General features: G+C 38.1%; 1 protein-coding gene across 3 annotated transcripts in view; it reads left to right on the top strand.

Annotated features, from left to right (window-relative positions):
* Positions 1-918: 918 nt before the first annotated feature.
* Positions 919-17035, top strand: part of YTHDC1 (YTH N6-methyladenosine RNA binding protein C1) — a 37385-nt gene continuing 21268 nt past the window's right edge. For 2 of the 3 annotated variants that reach the window (XM_037041956.1, XM_037041948.1), the window contains exons 1-5: positions 919-1296; positions 8888-8932; positions 12494-12595; positions 12965-13293; positions 13416-13839. In XM_037041956.1, the coding sequence (XP_036897851.1) occupies positions 1269-1296; positions 8888-8932; positions 12494-12595; positions 12965-13293; positions 13416-13839 (928 nt within the window). In that variant the 5' untranslated portion in view covers positions 919-1268. The remainder of the gene's footprint in view (positions 1297-8887; positions 8933-12493; positions 12596-12964; positions 13294-13415; positions 13840-17035) is intronic. The other variant, XM_037041958.1, reaches the window with a different exon arrangement.

Below are 17035 nucleotides of genomic sequence, written 5' to 3'. Positions count from 1 at the left end.
CTTTTTCCTGAAAACCCACCATATAGCTCCAAACAATTTTTCCGTTCTTGTTTTTGCACTCCTTAAAAATCATCCCATGGCCTTCAATTTGGTCTCAATTTATTACAAAGGCCATCAAGGAACAAGATACTATACACTCCATTTTTCTCTGAATATACCATTTGTTGTTTTTGCATGTTACATTTTTCCCCTTCCTATCTTCTTTCCTTTTTAAACACAGCAATGGAGCAGTGTAACAAAGTTACATTTTCATTTCTTTGGACAATATGCAGTATGTTTCCTTGCATATTTTAGTACATTATGAAGTTAAGAAATTTTTGATCACTTCTGTAGTTTCAATTTCTCACTGGTCTTCTATCAACTGTGTACCCCTGTGCCTTGATAAATTTTTTAAAATCAAATTTATTATGTGAACTAAAATGCAGTATTAACACGCGGTATACTTCCTCTCCCCAATTAAAAACAAAACCAGTAGGTTTTTGTGCAAGTGAGCTGATTGCATCCTGCGCTGCCCTTGGTAAGCCTGGGACACAAACTGAAAAAGTGCCCCTGGTATACAGAGTAGAAAGTGGTGGCAGCAAAAGAGAGGGACCTACCCAGACTTTTTCTGAATAAGTAACCTATTTCCAGGACTGAAAATCGGGAGTCCTGCGGAGCAACAGGAAGTGTCTTTGTCCAGAAGCTGGAAGGTCCGCCCCTGTGAGCCACCTAAGGGTACTCGGCGCGGCTGACTGCCGGTGTAACACGCGGGCCACCTAGTCAGCGGAAGAAAGACTTGTTCTACGGACCGCCAGGCTGCAGGGGCGGGGCGACCTGCCGACGTTAGGTCTCGTTCCCTCGCCCGTTTCGCTTCCTCACCCCTCTCCGCACTGTGACGTTGCCAGGGAGGAACGAAGCGTAAACAGCGCAAGGCATTTCGGGAGTGGAATTGTTTCATGCAGGAAGCAGGCTCCATTTTAGCACCGCCCGCTGTCGCCATCTGTTTCCCTTCCCTCCCACTTATCCCCCTCCCGTCCTTAAGCCCCAACGGGAAGACTGGGCCTAAGCCTCCGAGGCTCGAGTGCAAGGAGGGAAGGGGAGAAGGGAGAAAGGGAAAAAGCGACGAGAAAAAGGGTGAGTCGAGAAAGGTGAGTGGTAGAGGCAAAAGTGCTTGAGCACGCAGCCCGCCGGACGGACTGACGGACGTTCCCGTGCTTCTGCGGCCGCGGCTGCGGCCCACGCGCGAGTCGCGTCGAGGCGGCGGCGGCGGCGGAAACAGGAGAGGAGCAATGGCGGCCGACAGTCGGGAGGAGAAAGGTTAGTGCGGATAAAGGTGACGGGCGGAGGCGGGGCTCGGGAGTGGGTCGGTGGAGCGGTAGTTCTCCGTTGCAGGGTGGGGGGTTGGGGAGTCAGGCTGCCCAGCGCGGAGCCGGTGCCCCCAGCGAGACATTAGCACACATTGGAAGAGAACGGGCCTGCCCTTTCGTTCTGGATCTCCATGTGACCTAACCCACTGGCCTAGGGTTTTCCTTTGATCCTAATTTCCCTCTTCACTTTCCCTTTAGCGGTCCTGGGCGGGGCTAAGATAAGGCTTTTTCTGAGTTGCAGGCGCTTAGGTTTATTTCCTGGTAGGATTGGGCCCATATAATGCACCACAACCTTTTCTGTTACGCTAAATTTCGGAAACCCTTAATACCGCGGTTAAAGATGGTAGTCTAGTAAGTGAGCATGTTTAAAAAGTCGTATAGGTAGGTGTATTATTAATCTTGAGAAATATTTGCAAGTGAATCCTCTTGGCTATTTCTGTTAAATAGGCAAAGTGGTAAAAATCATCAGTTTGCTTCCTGGAATACTTATTTAGGAAAATATGATGTTTGAAGAGATAATTATATGACTTACACCGGGCAAAGATTTCTGGCCACTATTCTGATAAAAATATGTTGTGCTTATCTCTCAGAGGGTACAACCAGGAACAAATGGGTGTAATTATAGAGAGTTGGAGGGATAAAATTGCAGTGAAAAATAGGAAGAACTGATGATGGCAGGATGGAATGCCAAGTCTTGGGAAATGTCGACCCCCCCCCCCCCCAGGCCCTAGGATTGTTAATGTAGATCCTGGTGCCTCAAGTTCTTTTTCAATCCTAAGATTACCGCGATGGTTTTGGAAAGGTTATAGTCGATAAAAATGTGAAACACCTGCTGTCCTGTATTTCACGTATCTCCCCTTCTGTGTGTCTAATTAATCGGGGTGGGGATTTGTTAAGTGGGTTCTAGAGTACAGTTGCATTAGACCTGTAGTATTTTCTTATCTAATTTTTCTTTTTCAGAGAGAGAAGAGTCAGTAAACTGCCCCAGTAAAGGGACAAGGTTGGGAAGTGGCATGGGTGGAAATATGTTTAAGATATTACTTCCGTCCTAAAGCAGTTGAATGATAAGGAATAAGGATTAATTTTCCTTACTTAAGTGAATCCTAAAAAATCTCCATCCCTAGATTTTTTCAGAAATCCGCAAGGAATGTGAGTATAGGATTGCATGGTGTTAGTAAAGGAAACTGCTTTTAATTAGTAGTAAAGTCATTTATTGAACCAAATTATTTTAATCAGTAATGAAGTCAACATTTCATTGTGTAGGAGTGGATGGCAGTTGTGGGTGAGATATGAACCAAATCAAAATGAGTAAAACTCAGTACTCAAAAATTCACTGTTGAAACAGTTGCAAGTCAGTAATAGAGTAGATACAGTAACGTGGGTTGGGGGGAAGTGGGTGATGTTGTAATATTTTTGTTTTAGAAATGGAGTTACTGATGAAAATGCAGTCCAAATACATAAAATTTATAACTGTAATTGGGAAGCAGTATGCCACCTATTAGGAGTGCTTAGGATAAATTGTCCAGCTTTTGAAAGGCCTCACATTTGTGAAGTTTTTTATAAAACTTAATTTCCATAATTGATTTTACCTCCTAAAAATTTTTTTTGGCATTGCTATAGTAAATGGGATTTTTATTCCTGGTTTCCATTTCTGATATTTTATTGTTGGTGTACAAAAATGCTATCGATTTCTGAATATTGACTTTGTGTCCTGCTGTTTTTGCCAAATTCACTTATCAGGTTGAGTAGTTAGTTTTTTTTTTTAAGATTTTATTTATATATTTTTTAGAGAGAGAGGAAGGGAGGGGGGAAGAGGGGCAGAGAAACCTCGGTGTGGTTGCCTCTCACATGGCCCCCACTGGGGACCTGGCCCGCAACCCAGATATGTGCCCTGACTGGGAATCGAACTGGCAATCCTTTGGTTGGCAGCCCTCACTCAATACACTGAGCCACACCAGCCAGGGCTTAAAATTTTTGATGTATATACTTTATAGTTTAGATTAAGATTGTCTGGTGTTTATTAGGGAAGCTAGCAAATATAAACCTTTTGGAATTGCTTATTTAGTTTGGAAATAGGGAGATTTCTAGAATAACCCATTTTGCAAATAAGGAAACTGAGCCCCAGGGTGTCTTAACTCACTTGATCGTAGTCACCCAGCTAGAGTAATAGCCAGAATTAGAATAAATACCTGACCTTTTCATACTCGATCAAGAAAAAGTGGGAAGCTGAGTACTTACTATCAGCTAAATGAAACGTTGGAAAATTACGAAGATAAGTTTTGTAAGAATCTTAGACATGTCACAAACCTTAGGTCCCTTCTGAATGCTTTCCTGACAGAACAGTTAAAAGATTTTTGGTTGTAGAGACCTTTGATTTTTGGGTTTTTCACATCAGCTGTTTAATAAGGGGACATCAGGATCTATAATGCTTCTGTGAGGACCACACTTAGCAGCTAAAGCCTATGTAATTGGATAGATTGCCAGTTCGTTTGATTATTTGTCCAAAAAGTAGATTTGAAAGATAGTTGGAATGTTGATGGTGATAACTAATGTTAAATGACATTTTTCTGTGAGGCAGTACACATCTTTTATACAATAAACACCTTGTATAAGTTTTATTTTTTAAGCTCTTACAAGGTTCTCTCTGAAGAGTAGTTACAAAGTTTAATGTGGATGATGAATTACCCCTTCCATAAGTAGTGTGTTTTTTGCATTACCACACTGCAAGCTCCATGAGGGCCAGGAGGAGTATGTCTTATTCCCCAGGTACCTGATATCCAGGAATTGTGTTGTAAATCATTACAGGTTGTAGTTCATTAATAACTGACTAGTTGTGTGGCATTTGCTATTGATGCCAAAGTCAAGAGTTTCAGAGTTTGAATTATATATGTATACACACTCATGCAGGCAAGTACATATAAATGTGTATAGGCAGTTACATGTGCATACACATATATGTATACTGTAGCCCTCTCTATAGTAAATATATCCTTGGGATAAGATTTACGTTCTTGGTCCACTTTAGTTAAGGCCTTATATGGAGTAGTATTCGGTATTCTGATGTTTTATGAATAATAAAAGTGGAATAAAATTTAAAAGCGCTCTTCTTAGACATCAGTTGTATGCTTTTATGTTGTTATTGGAAAGCAAGAAATATGGATGAGATGGGAAATCCAAATCTCTACACTTCATTTACAGGATTGACAGTTTTGAATGACAAAAAAAGAAACTAAGAGACCGTTTAATGGAAAATCTAACAGAAAAGGAGGTTCTAGGAAATCTTGCTCCATTTACCCCAGTAAAACTGCATTAAATAAAACAAAATGTATAATGTGCTCTGGTGCCCTGTTCGGAAAACAATATGGCTAGTATATTTACCTGATAGTTTTCTTTATTTAAATATACTACATCTTAGTATAGTCTGAAGCTGGACCCTGAAATAAATAGTACTTTGTGTCTTTGATCTAGAAGCTTCTGGAGGTAACAACAACAACAACAACAAAACAGAGACTGTGTCTCAGATAAAGGTTAATTTTCTACGCTAATATCCTAATATCCCTGGGTTTGTGGCCTTACTGAGCCAGGAATTGCAAGATTAAAGTGGGAAGAGTACTACACTTGGATTCAGGAGTGTGATATTTTAGTCATTTTAATTCTGGGGCTTCATTTTGTTGCATACAAAGTCAGTTAAATTTTTAAGTTTCCATGTTTATCTCAAACCAAAATCCCCCAATCAAGCAACAAAACACAGACATCATTAGCAGTTTTTTACTGCTAATGTCAGTTTTTGAAAAGGCTCCAAAAATAATGATTTTTTAAAAGATTTTATTTATCTTTAGAGGGAAAGGAGAGAAGGAGAGAAATACCAGTGTATGGTTGCCTCTCATGAGTCCACTGCTGGGAACTGGCCTGCAACCAGGGCATGTGTCCTGACTAGGAATCGAACTGGGATTCTATGGTTCGCAGGCCTGCACTCAATCCACTGAGCTACACCAGCCAGGGCTTAAACACGATTTTTAACATTTTAGAATGATTTTTAAAAGTCTGTATAGTTCTTTATGTAGATTTACCCCCCCCAAAACATAGTGATAAAGTGCTTTATCATTGAAATAACTGCATTAGAGATATTTTCATAGTATGTGAATTGCATGTTCCTAGAACTTTTCCTAACCTGGCATTTTTTTTTCTTTGCTCATTTATCTTAATGTTCTTAGGCTGGGTTGCTTCTGTCAAACTACTGTGAAGTAATTTAATATAAGTATATTTCTAAACAGAATAATGTTAAGTTTCAAAACAAAGAAAGTGATTTGGATCATATACCTAAGTAATTTAAAGTCACCTTAGAGAACTTGTGGACATTACTCTCTGTTATTTTTTCTTTTTTTTAAAAAAGGATATGCCACGGATGACTGGCCTCTAATAGCAGTTTCTGAAAATATTAAAATAAGCTTTCTTTCTTCATGACTAATTCATTCTAAATTGAAAAAAAAATGAATTAAAATATACATTAAACCTACATTTTCTAGTCAAGGAAAGAAGGGGTCAGAGGAAGCAGCTTAAGTTAGCTTTATAACTCAGTACTGTAAAATTTCACCTTTTTTGGGTTTTAAAAAATACACCTTACATTTATAATTAAAATCCTTAAGTTTAGACAAAACAAAGAAGATGGTAGTTTTGAAAAATCTACAGGATACCAAGTATTTGACACCTTTCCCAATAAAAGGTGGAATCTCAGGTCTGTCTTCTCTGTTTGAATTTGGGTAGACTTTTGTGATTGCCTCTGAATAAAGTACTGTGGTAATGATGTTGCTGAGCTTTTTCTTGGCCCTTTATCTGTTGGGATCTGTACATCTTTAGAGCCCTAAATCACCAGGTAAGCGGTCTGCCTACCCTGAAGCTGCCATGGTAGACAGTGACCACAGAGAGAAAGGCCCTAGAAGCCTCAGCTGTTTTTTTTTTAATTTTTATTTTATTTTATTTATCTTTAGAGGGGAAGGGAAGGAGAGAAGAAGAGAAATATCAATGTATGGTTGCCTCTCGTGAGTCCCCTGCTGGGAACTGGCCTGCAACCCAGGCATGTGCCCTGACTGGGAATCGAACCATGATTATATGGTTCGCAGGCCCGCGCTCAATCCACTGAGCTACACCAGCCAGGGCAGCCTCAGCTGTTTTGAGTCTTCCCATCCTAGGTGCCAGCCAGAAATGTAAATGAGGAAGCCTTCAGGTGATTCTAGTCCTGGACACAATCTAACTGGAGCCATATGAGAGATCTACCTAGGTTGAGCTTCAGAACCATAAGCAATAATAAATGATTGTATTTTTCTAAAACACCAAGTTTTGCCCTGATTGGTGTGGCTCAGTTGGTTGGAACATTGTCCCATGTACCAAAAATGTTGCAGGTTTGATTCCTAGGTTAGGGCACCTGGCTGGGTTTCTGGTTCAGTCCTTGGATACGGAGTGTGTACAGGAGGAAACCCATTGATGTTGCTCTTTCACATTGATGTTTCTCATCCTTTCTCAAATCTCCCTTCCCCTCTCTCTAAAAATAAATAAAATCTTTTTATAAAAAGCCATGTTTGGGGGTTGCATGTTATACAACAAGAGATAATCAGAACATGTATGTATTTGTCTTACTGAAGAAATTTTGTTTTGTATTTTGGACTGAATTTTGTATATCCTCTCCTCTAGTCATTAACAAAAGGGTTGTGGCAGGCAAAGTTTATTAGAATGTGATAGTGTGCCCTGGCTGGTGTAGCTCATTAAATTGAGCGTGGGCTGTGAACCAAACGGTTGTGGTTGATTGCCAGTCAGGGCACATGCCTGGGTTGTGGGCCAGGTCCCCAGTGGGAGCCATGTGAGAAGCAACCGCACATTGATGTTTCTCTCCCTCTCTTTCTCCTTCCCTTCCCCTCTCTCTAAAAATAAATAAAATATTTAGATAGTGTAATAGGAAAAGGCTTACAGGTTGAAAAACTCATCAGGATATTCAGATAATTGCCTTCCCTCTTTCTTTCCCCACACACTGATATTTTTATTCTAAATGCCTCTTACTAGAGATGAAGAAACGAGCTCAGATTGGAGTTTTCCCAAGGATATCTAGCTCTTAAATGGTAACCTGGAATTTTTTCTGTCAAATTCAAATCTCTCCTTTCGGTCATATTTCAGTAAAAAAGAAATTCCAGTGACGGAGGAAAATAACTGAAAATGTGGTAATCTATATCAGGGCTGGCAAACTTTTTTCTTTTTTTTAAGATTTTTTTACTTATCTTTAGAGAGGAAGAGAAGGAGAGAAATATCACTGTATGGTTGCCTCTTGTGAGTCCCCTGCTGGGAACTGGCCTGCAACCCAGGCAAGTGCCCTGACTGGGAATCGAACTGTGATCATGTGCTTCACAGGCCTGCACTCAATCCACTGAGCTACACCAGCCAGGGCTTAGGGCTGGCAAACTTTATAAAGGGCCAGAACGTAAATTGTATTTTAGGCTTTATGTGGGCCACATATGGTCTTAGTCATATTTTTATTTTTTAAAATACAACCTAAAAAATGCAAAAAGCTTTCATTCTTGTGGGTCAAAGACAAGCCCTTGTGCTGAACTTGTTCTGGAGGTCTTAGTTTGTCAATACTGTAATAAAACCACAGTTAGCTTGTTGATGTCTTGGATTATAATACAGATAAAAATGTGTGGACCATTAAGTGAGGATACTAATGGTTAATCTTAAAGTACATTTAAGATGCTATAAAGTTGGTGATATAGAGCATTCTGGTGCACTAATTTGAAATTAATCTAGTGCACACTACCTTTTAATCACTGACATCATTTTTCGTTTCTTGTACTTTGTTTAAAGGTGTTCTTCATGTTCTCCATCTAATTTAACCTTAGATTTAGAAAGTCTGAACTGTAGACTCATATCTGTTTCTACATGAGTAATTTTGTATATCTGCAGAGGAATGGATGATAAAACCTACCTTACATGTTTTTTGTGTTAGGAACATACGATACATGTGAAAGTTATAAAGTGTTTTAAAAAGTAAGCATTGGTTAGTATTTGTCTTAAGAATTTGTAGATACTTTTTAAAATTAATCTCTGAATTTTGGTTAATAGTTACTTGTTACAGCTTTTTAAAACAAAAATTCCAGTTTTTAATAATAGGGAAATCATGATTTAGGCATGTCTGAAATTTAGGCTGATTTAAATGAAACTGCGTAGTTCTTTAAATCTCTTACTTAACACATGAAGTGTATGATTTTCTTGTGAAGGTCCACGTGTTTCAGTTTATATTTCTAATTAAGAGCTAATAATTTCATGAAAAGAAGTAACACTATATTCACTTAATTCCTTACTTTGTTGTGATAGTTTTAAATTTAGTTTCAAAAATGCATTCTGTCAAGATCTGTTGGGACTCATTTGTTTTTTCCTGACTAGAGAGCTTTTACCCAAGAATTAATAAATATCTGTAAAACTTAGACTTTCTTCTATTAAATTACATGTTTTTATTTATAATGTGAAGTCTAAAATTAATTTTGTTTGCCATCATTCAGATCTTGAGAGAATTTCCTCCTTAGTGAAAATACTGAATCCAGAAGGTGAGAGAAGCCTTTTTTAGTTGGCATATTTTGATTTTAAATAACTCTTAAAAGAATAAGTACACAAAAATTTAAAAATCCATATAGTATATATTCTTTCTAAAAATGATAAATACAGATAAACATTTTATCATCAAAGAAATCAATTGCTGTGCCATATGTAATTTTCAAATGTTCTTCAATAGCAACTGTGTCTAACTCCAGCTACAGTGGAAGGTGTTGAATTACCTTTTCTGTATCCTACCTGATCTTGCTTTCCTTCTTATCACACCCACATTAAATATATTTAAAATTTTTTTAAACATTTAAGTATATATTTAATGTTTTTTTAAAAATATATTTTATTGATTATACCATTACAGTTTCTATTCCCCCCCTTCATTCCCCTCCACCTGCACACTCCCTCCCCCACCATTCTCCCCCCCTTAGTTTATAACCACGTGTCTCAGGTTCTTCAGATTCTATATTTCCCCCAGTATTCTTGCCCTTCCCCCTATCTATTTTCTACCTACTGTCTATGCTATTTTCTGTACCTTCTCCCCCCTTCTCCTCCTCCCACCCCCCTGTTGCTAACCCTCCATGTGTTCTTCATTTCTATGGTTCCATTCCTGATCTAGCTGTCCTCTAGGTTTGCTTTTGTTGGTTGTTAATAACTGTGAGTTTGCTGTCCTTTCACTGTTGATATTTTTCATCTTCTTTTTCTTAGATAAGTCCCTTTAGCATTTCATATAATAAGGGCTTGGGGATGATGAACTCCTTGAACTTGTCCTTATCTGAGAGGCACTTTATTTGTCCTTCCATTCTAAATGAAAGTTTTGCTGGATAAAGCAATCTTGGCTGTAGGTCTTTGGATTTCATGACTTGGAATACTTCTTTCCAGCCCCTTCTTGCCTGTAAGGTCTCTTTTGAGAAATCCACTGACAGTCTGATGGGCATTCCTTTGTAGGTGACTGTCCCCTTATCTCTTGCTGCTTCTAGGATTCTCTCCTTCATTTTAGTCTTGGCTAATGTAATGATGATGTGCCTTGGTGTGTTCCTTCTTGGGTCCAACTTCTTTGGGACTCTCTGAGCTTCCTGGATTTCCTGGAAGTCTATTTCCTTTGCCAGACTGGGGAAGTTCTCCTTTATTATTTGTTCGAATAAGTTTTCCACTAGTGGGTGTTTCTTTCCCCCTTCTGGTACCCCTATAATCTGGATGTTGGAACGTTTAAAGATGTCCTGGAGGTTCCTAAGCCTCTCCTCATTTTTTTGAATTCTCATCTCTTCATTCCTTTCTGGTTGGATGTTTTGTTCTTCCTTCTGGTCCATTCCATTGATTTGAGTCCCAGTTTCCTTTCCATCGCTATTTGTTTCCTGGACATCTCCCTTCATTTCAATTAGTTTAGCCTTCATATTTTCCTCTATTTGTGACTATAGTCAACCAGTTCTGTGAGCATCCTGATAAACAGTGTCTTGAACTGTGCTTCTGAGAGACTGGCAATCTGTTGGTTGCTTAGAGTTATTGGCTCTGGGACTTTGAGTTCTTCTTGCGCCATCTTTTGGGCTGTTCGTGCCTGTTGTGTAGCAGGATCGGAGCCCTAAGGTGTTCACTAGAGCAGGGCAACTAAGTCACTGGGTTGTGACGCTGTATGTGGGGGCGGGGTCAAAGAGGAGCAATGGCGTCCCGTCTGCCGCCTCCCGCCACGGCCCCCACCGATGCCGCAGCTGCCACTGTCACCTGGGCCTACGAGTTTCGTCCCACCGCACTCGAGTGTGCCACTGCGATCAGCCCTCCACCACTGGGTTCGCCCCCTGGGGCCTGCGTGGTCCATCTAACTGTGCTCAAATGTGCGACCGAAGTCAGTCTGCCCCACACCCTGACTGGGTCCAGGCTACTTGCACGTCTAGGTCCGGGTGTCTTTCCTGCCCAACCCTGCTCTGCTGCTGGCTCCGCCCCTCTTACCATCCTGGTGGAAGGGTTAGTTGTTGTGGGACTTCTGTATAATTCAATTTTCTGTTCTTTGGCTGTGTCTTTGATCTCTAAACCTTTGTTGTATTCAAACTTGGTTGTGGGAGAAGGTACAGTGTTTCCACCTATGCCTCCATCTTGGTGGAAGTCCCTGTTTTTTTTTTTTCTCTCTCTCTCTCTCTCTCCAGTCCTGACTTCTATTACCCTTGGTGGAAATTTGAATCCTATCTATTCTGCTTATAGAACCCAGGATAATAACCTTTGCTATACTTCGAGGGTCTTGCTTTTTGGCTGGAACCATAAAAATAATTGTCCTATCTCATTAGTTTCATGACTTTATACTTCTCTTTGCCACATCTTAAATTTGAAAAACTATTATTGATACTGGACTACTTAGTGTTGAAAACTTTTACCATTAGATTTAATCCATTATTAAAAAAATCAGTTGGAAGTGGTAAATATGTGCCTGTATTTCTTAGATTTACTTTGTCCTATTGAAGAGTGTGTGGGTGGGGTTGGGGTGACATCTGAATTTTAAGTTTTCATGAACACTGAACAGTGTCAGTTACAGCAGTAATTTCCTTGTGTGGAGAAGTTATACTTTTAATAGTCCATCCCAGCAGCTTCAAATGTTTTTGATTGTATAGCACATCAATAATTTTTTCTTTTCACTTTAGTTTGATATTATTTCGAACAGAATAGCCATAAGAATAGTACATATACTTTACATTTCAGCCGTGTTCCACAAGTGATAACAACGTTTTACCACATTTGCCTTTCTAATTCATATTTTCCCTTACACACATTTTCTCAGTGTATATTTGTGCATATATGCATGCAGACACACTTTTTTCCTGAATTGTTCATCATCCAATTGCAGACATGATGATTCTTTGTCCCTAATACTTAGATATGTAATTCCTGAAAATTAAGACCAAGTTTTACTTAACGATACTATCAAAATCAGGAGATTAGCATTAATACTTACTACAAACTCTCAGTAGACCTTACTTAGAGTTTATTATGTTTCAGATCAAGTGCTATATTCACTTAGTCGTGGCCACTTTAGTCTCACAAGACATTGCCATTTTTGGATGTTCCTTAATTTGGGTTTGTTTGATGTTTCCTTGTATATATGTTCAAGTTTTGCGTTTTTTCGTAGGAATATCGCAGAATTGTTCTATTTTCGGTGCAAGTCTGTGATGTTGATTTGACCCCACTATTGATGATGGTAACTTTGGTTGATAATGCTGGAGTCTGCCAACTTTTCTCTTGGTAGTTAATAAGTATCTTCCAGGGAGTACACAGTCCTTGGTAAATGTGTATGTATAATTTATACACGTTTCCATACTAATTTATTGTGCATATTTTAAGCAGTTACAAAATGTAGAAATTAAAGGATGTGAGATAAACCTTGTCTGTCCTTGTAGATCCTTTCATACCCTATGCGGTGTATATTCCTGACAGGGCTGTGTATTGTCTTTACTTTGTATGATTTCATAGGAATTACTCTTTTGATTTCATCCTGAATTAAAAGTTTTTTGAGGGTTATATTCTTGTACTTGTAGCCTTAATGATAATGATTTTACTTGTTTTAATTTTCTTTCTTTCAGATGGAGAACTTAATGTTTTAGATGATATTTTAACTGAAGTACCAGAACAGGATGATGAACTGTATAATCCAGAGAGTGAACAAGATAAAAACGAGAAAAAGGGTAAGATGTCTGTTATTTTTGTTAAAATAACTATGTAAAAATTTAATTTTTTAAGAAAATGACTTTGCTTTTGTACTGGTTTCTTGAGACATTAATACCAAAGCACAATCATAAACAGTGGTACCTAATTCCACATGAATAAAAGTAATTTTTTTCCCAAATGTGTGAAACATCTCAAATAGATGAATTTATTTCTAGGTTTGAAAGATGTATTTTCTTTATGATTAACTTCTGAATAAAGTTATTTCGGAAGATATTTTAAGTAAATGAGGCTTTTCCCCTCTCTGACATACAATATCTGTTCATCTTTGGTGAAATAAATGGAATACCCAAACACTCTTATATGTTATTTTAAATTGTGTTTTTAAGGATCAAAAAGAAAAAGTGACCGAATGGAATCTACTGACATCAAACGACAAAAGCCCTCTGTTCATTCAAGACAGTTGATTTCTAAGCCACTGAGCTCATCAGTTAGCAATAACAAAAGAATAGTTAGTACAAAGGGAAAGTCAGTAACAGAATATAAAAATGAGGAATATCAAAGATCTGAAAGAAACAAGCGTCTAGAAGCTGATCGGAAGATTCGTTTATCAAGCAGTGCCTCCAGAGAACCTTATAAGAGTCAACCGGAAAAAGCTTGTATCCGTAAAAGGGATCCTGAAAGGAGGGCCAAATCTCCTACACCAGATGGTGCCGAGGTAGTAAACATTATTGCAGCTATAAAACAGAAAGCAATTTTTTTCTGAGGCTTTAGAACTATTTATTCACTCTGACCTTGTCTCTTACATGACTGCTGATTCCCTTTTTCTTTAAACATCAGAGAATTGGGCTTGAAGTGGATAGACGTGCAAGCAGATCCAGCCAGTCTTCTAAGGAAGAGGTGAACTCTGAAGAATATGGCTCTGACCATGAGACTGGCAGCAGTGCTTCTTCTGATGAGCAAGGCAACAATACTGAGAATGAGGAGGAAGGGGTGGAAGATGTGGAGGAAGATGAAGAGGTAGAAGAAGATGCAGAGGAAGATGAAGAGGTAGATGAAGATGGAGAGGAGGAGGAGGAGGAAGAAGAAGAGGAGGAGGAGGAAGAGGAGGAGGAGGAAGAGGAAGAATATGAACAGGATGAGAGAGATCAGAAGGAAGAGGGAAATGATTATGACACTCGAAGTGAGGCTAGCGACTCTGATTCTGAATCCGTTTCCTTCACAGATGGGTCTGTCAGATCAGGTTCAGGCACGGATGGATCAGGTACTATTTATATGCAAAAGTTTGTCCTTAAAAAAAAAAAAAAAAACTTGACCTGATTGGTTTTATTTTTGAACATGTTTAAATCATAAAATTTTTGAGGAGATGGAGGAGGTCAGTAAGATTGCCTTGTTTTGTTTTTCATAGTTAATTGTAAGTTTTGAGTGTTGTAAAAATACTTGATAAGATTTACATACCTTTGTAAAGGCATTTCCTGCTTGAATGTATTATATTACAAATGAACATGTTTGTTTTTCTATAAGGAAGTGTGTTTCAGGACTGAATATTATGAATTCTTAGATTTTTATATTGGCAACAGATTTTTTAAACACTGATGTGCTTGAAGTATGTGGCACCTGTGCACTAGGTATTACGATATTTCCGTGTTAAATGCCTCTAAATTTTCATCATGCAGCAATAGAAATTGAAACAACTCCTCTTCTTTCTTTTGGGAGCACAAACTTTTCTTTCAGTTCTCCGTGTGTGTGTTGACTGGCTGGTGCAGGGTCTCCAGGGGGCCGAGTATAATGGTAAAATGTAAAACAAGAGTGTGTAAAATCTTGTGGAGAGATTGGGCAAGAGCCATCTTTGGTCATTCCTTTGTTACTACATGTTCCACCACTTTATCCCTGTTTGATCCATGAGATGTAAATGTTAGGTGGTTGTCACTAGGTTGAGGGGCCCCTTTTGGTGGAGAAAGTCAGAGGGTCCAGCAAGGAGAGGTCAGGAGTTCTTAAAGATCTTTGCCCACTGTATAATGGTTATACTCTCAACAGCAGTCTTATGTAAAGATGGAGCCAGATCTGCTTCTTAAGCAAAATGTACTAAACATTAGAATACAAGAAAAATACTAATCTTTTCATACATAGGATAGTTATATATTCATTATTATAGAGTTTTTTCATTTTAGTGATACATCGTTAGTAAATCATATTCTTGTTAGAGTGTAGATTATAGAGTAAATGTCCGGCTACTTTCTAGTGATTGACAACTGAAGTGCTTTCAACCTTTTGCTCTCTAGAGTGTTAAATTTGGGAGTTTGAAAACTGATAAGGTATATTTATAAATTTTGTAATTTATAATAATGGATAGAGAACAACAATTGCATTGGCAATATCAGTGAACGTTTATTTATTGGGGAAAGTATGTGTGACAACCATGGGGTTAGAAATATTTTATGACACGAATCTTTTTGCTATCCATGGTAGAAACCGTTTCTTAGACTTTAGTGTTTGTCTTGTTGAACTCATACCACAGAGACTTATTTAAATGGATAGGACCTGAAATCTGCATTTTAAACAAATTTTGAGATGATGCTGATACTGTAGCAAGGTACTTAATAATACTTTGTATTTTTGTACATCAGATATTTCACATTGAATGGTATCCACTTGTTTTATAAAACCCCGATATCAAAACTGTTCAGGATGATGCATATTTGTTTTAAAAGATATACCTGGAACTGTTTGTTTTCCCTAACAAAGGAAATTGTACAGATTTTCATTTAAAGATCCCGTATGTGGAAGATGTTTTAGAGACTACTTAGTATGTATTTAGTATTTTTGTCATGGAGTAGTTTATAACAATGGGTGAAAGAAATAAGGAGGTGGATTTGGGGCTCCTTGATTGGTAGATGTAAACTTTTAAATGCAAGGGATTAACAGTTTGGTTTCTGTGGCATAGTTTTTTTAGATTTTAGTTTATTTTGCTTTATTTTTTTCTCAGTATTTTCAGTAACTTTCTTACAAAAGTGACATTTTGATGGTTGTTAAAGGCTTGTTTGTTGGGTGATTTTCATTTTTCTTTTGACTTGAGAATAATAGGTGGGAGAGGAGATCACAAACGTAAGAGCAGTGGAGTTATGCAAAAAAGATGAAAGATGCTTGCAGATTTGTCATGGTAATGATGGATTTAACATTACGTAAAAACAGTTGGATAGGATTGCATTTGTGCTTTTATATATTTTTCTGCATTGTCTTTGTGAGAGATCCCTTTAGTACGCTGAACCATGAGGTTTTAAAAAAATTAAATTTATTGAGCCCTGGCTGGTGTGGCTCAGTGAATTTGAGTGCTGGCCTGTGGACCAAAGGGTCTCTGGTTCGATTCCTGGTCAAGGTGTACACTGTGTTGCAGGCCAGGTCACCAGTTGCGGGCATGAGAGAGGCAACCAATCGCTGTATCTCTCCTTCTCTTCCTCTCTTCCCCTCTCTCTAAAAATAAATAAATAAAATCTTTTTAAAAATTAAATTTATTGAGTAACATTGGTTAATAACTTTGTAGATATTTCAGGTATACAACTTTGTAATATAGCATCTGTATACTCACCACCCAAAGACTAGTCTCCTTTGTCACCATATACCTGACCCTCAGAGTATTGTTTTTAAGTAGCAGAAATAAATAGCAGAAAGAGATGTATCATCTGCAGTGCTCAATTTATAGTAGACTCCTAAATATTTGAGGAAAAATTAAACATGCTAGGATTTTTTAAAGAAAAATTTTAACAAGGTTTTATTTTCTTAAGTCTCTTTCATGTGGATGTTGTATTTGATTCAGTTACTCTGGTGTGTGCTATGTGCCAGGCACTATATAGGAAGGTGTAGTCAGTGAACAAAACAAATGCTTTTAGAAAGAGATTTGGATTTTGACACAACCCCTGGTTTCTCATCTATTTGAGTGAGATTTTCAGTATTTTATACTAAAAGTTTCAATCAGTTCACAAAGTTAGGTATCATTATTCAAAGCCAGCAAGCCTAGATATAAATGCCTTTCTCAAAATATCACTGCTTACTTGAAATAATCATTTTCATCATATGGTTGCTTGCTTCAAATGGTCTTAGCTTTGTAATTATTCGATTATGTGCTTCTTTGCTCCTGCCTTTCAGCTCCAAGTTAGGAAAATTAGTGTCATTTACAAGTTTTCTTGTTACATCTATTTAGAGAAGCAGTTATTAGTCAATTACAAAGGAGAAGATGCTTCAACTAGAGAAAAGGAACTTAGGATGTCCTTGGAGTTTTCCGTCTTAGACTTAGAATTCCCTTTCAAGAATAGTAGAAAATAACTTTTTCATTAGCTCATTAAGAATAGAACTCAGGGTTTGTACTTCAGGTTACAGGTTGTGCATTTGAAACTAGATTCCACTACCCAGAAACTGTAGGACACTCGCCAAGTTGTCGTAACCACACCTCTAAATGGAGGTTC

Source organism: Sturnira hondurensis, unplaced genomic scaffold, assembly GCF_014824575.4.
Source record: "Sturnira hondurensis isolate 20B ecotype Veracruz unplaced genomic scaffold, ASM1482457v3 Scaffold0000566, whole genome shotgun sequence".
Lineage (NCBI taxonomy): Eukaryota > Metazoa > Chordata > Mammalia > Chiroptera > Phyllostomidae > Sturnira > Sturnira hondurensis.
Note: the sequence above shows the minus strand (reverse complement) of the source record. Positions and strands in the feature narration are given on the sequence as shown.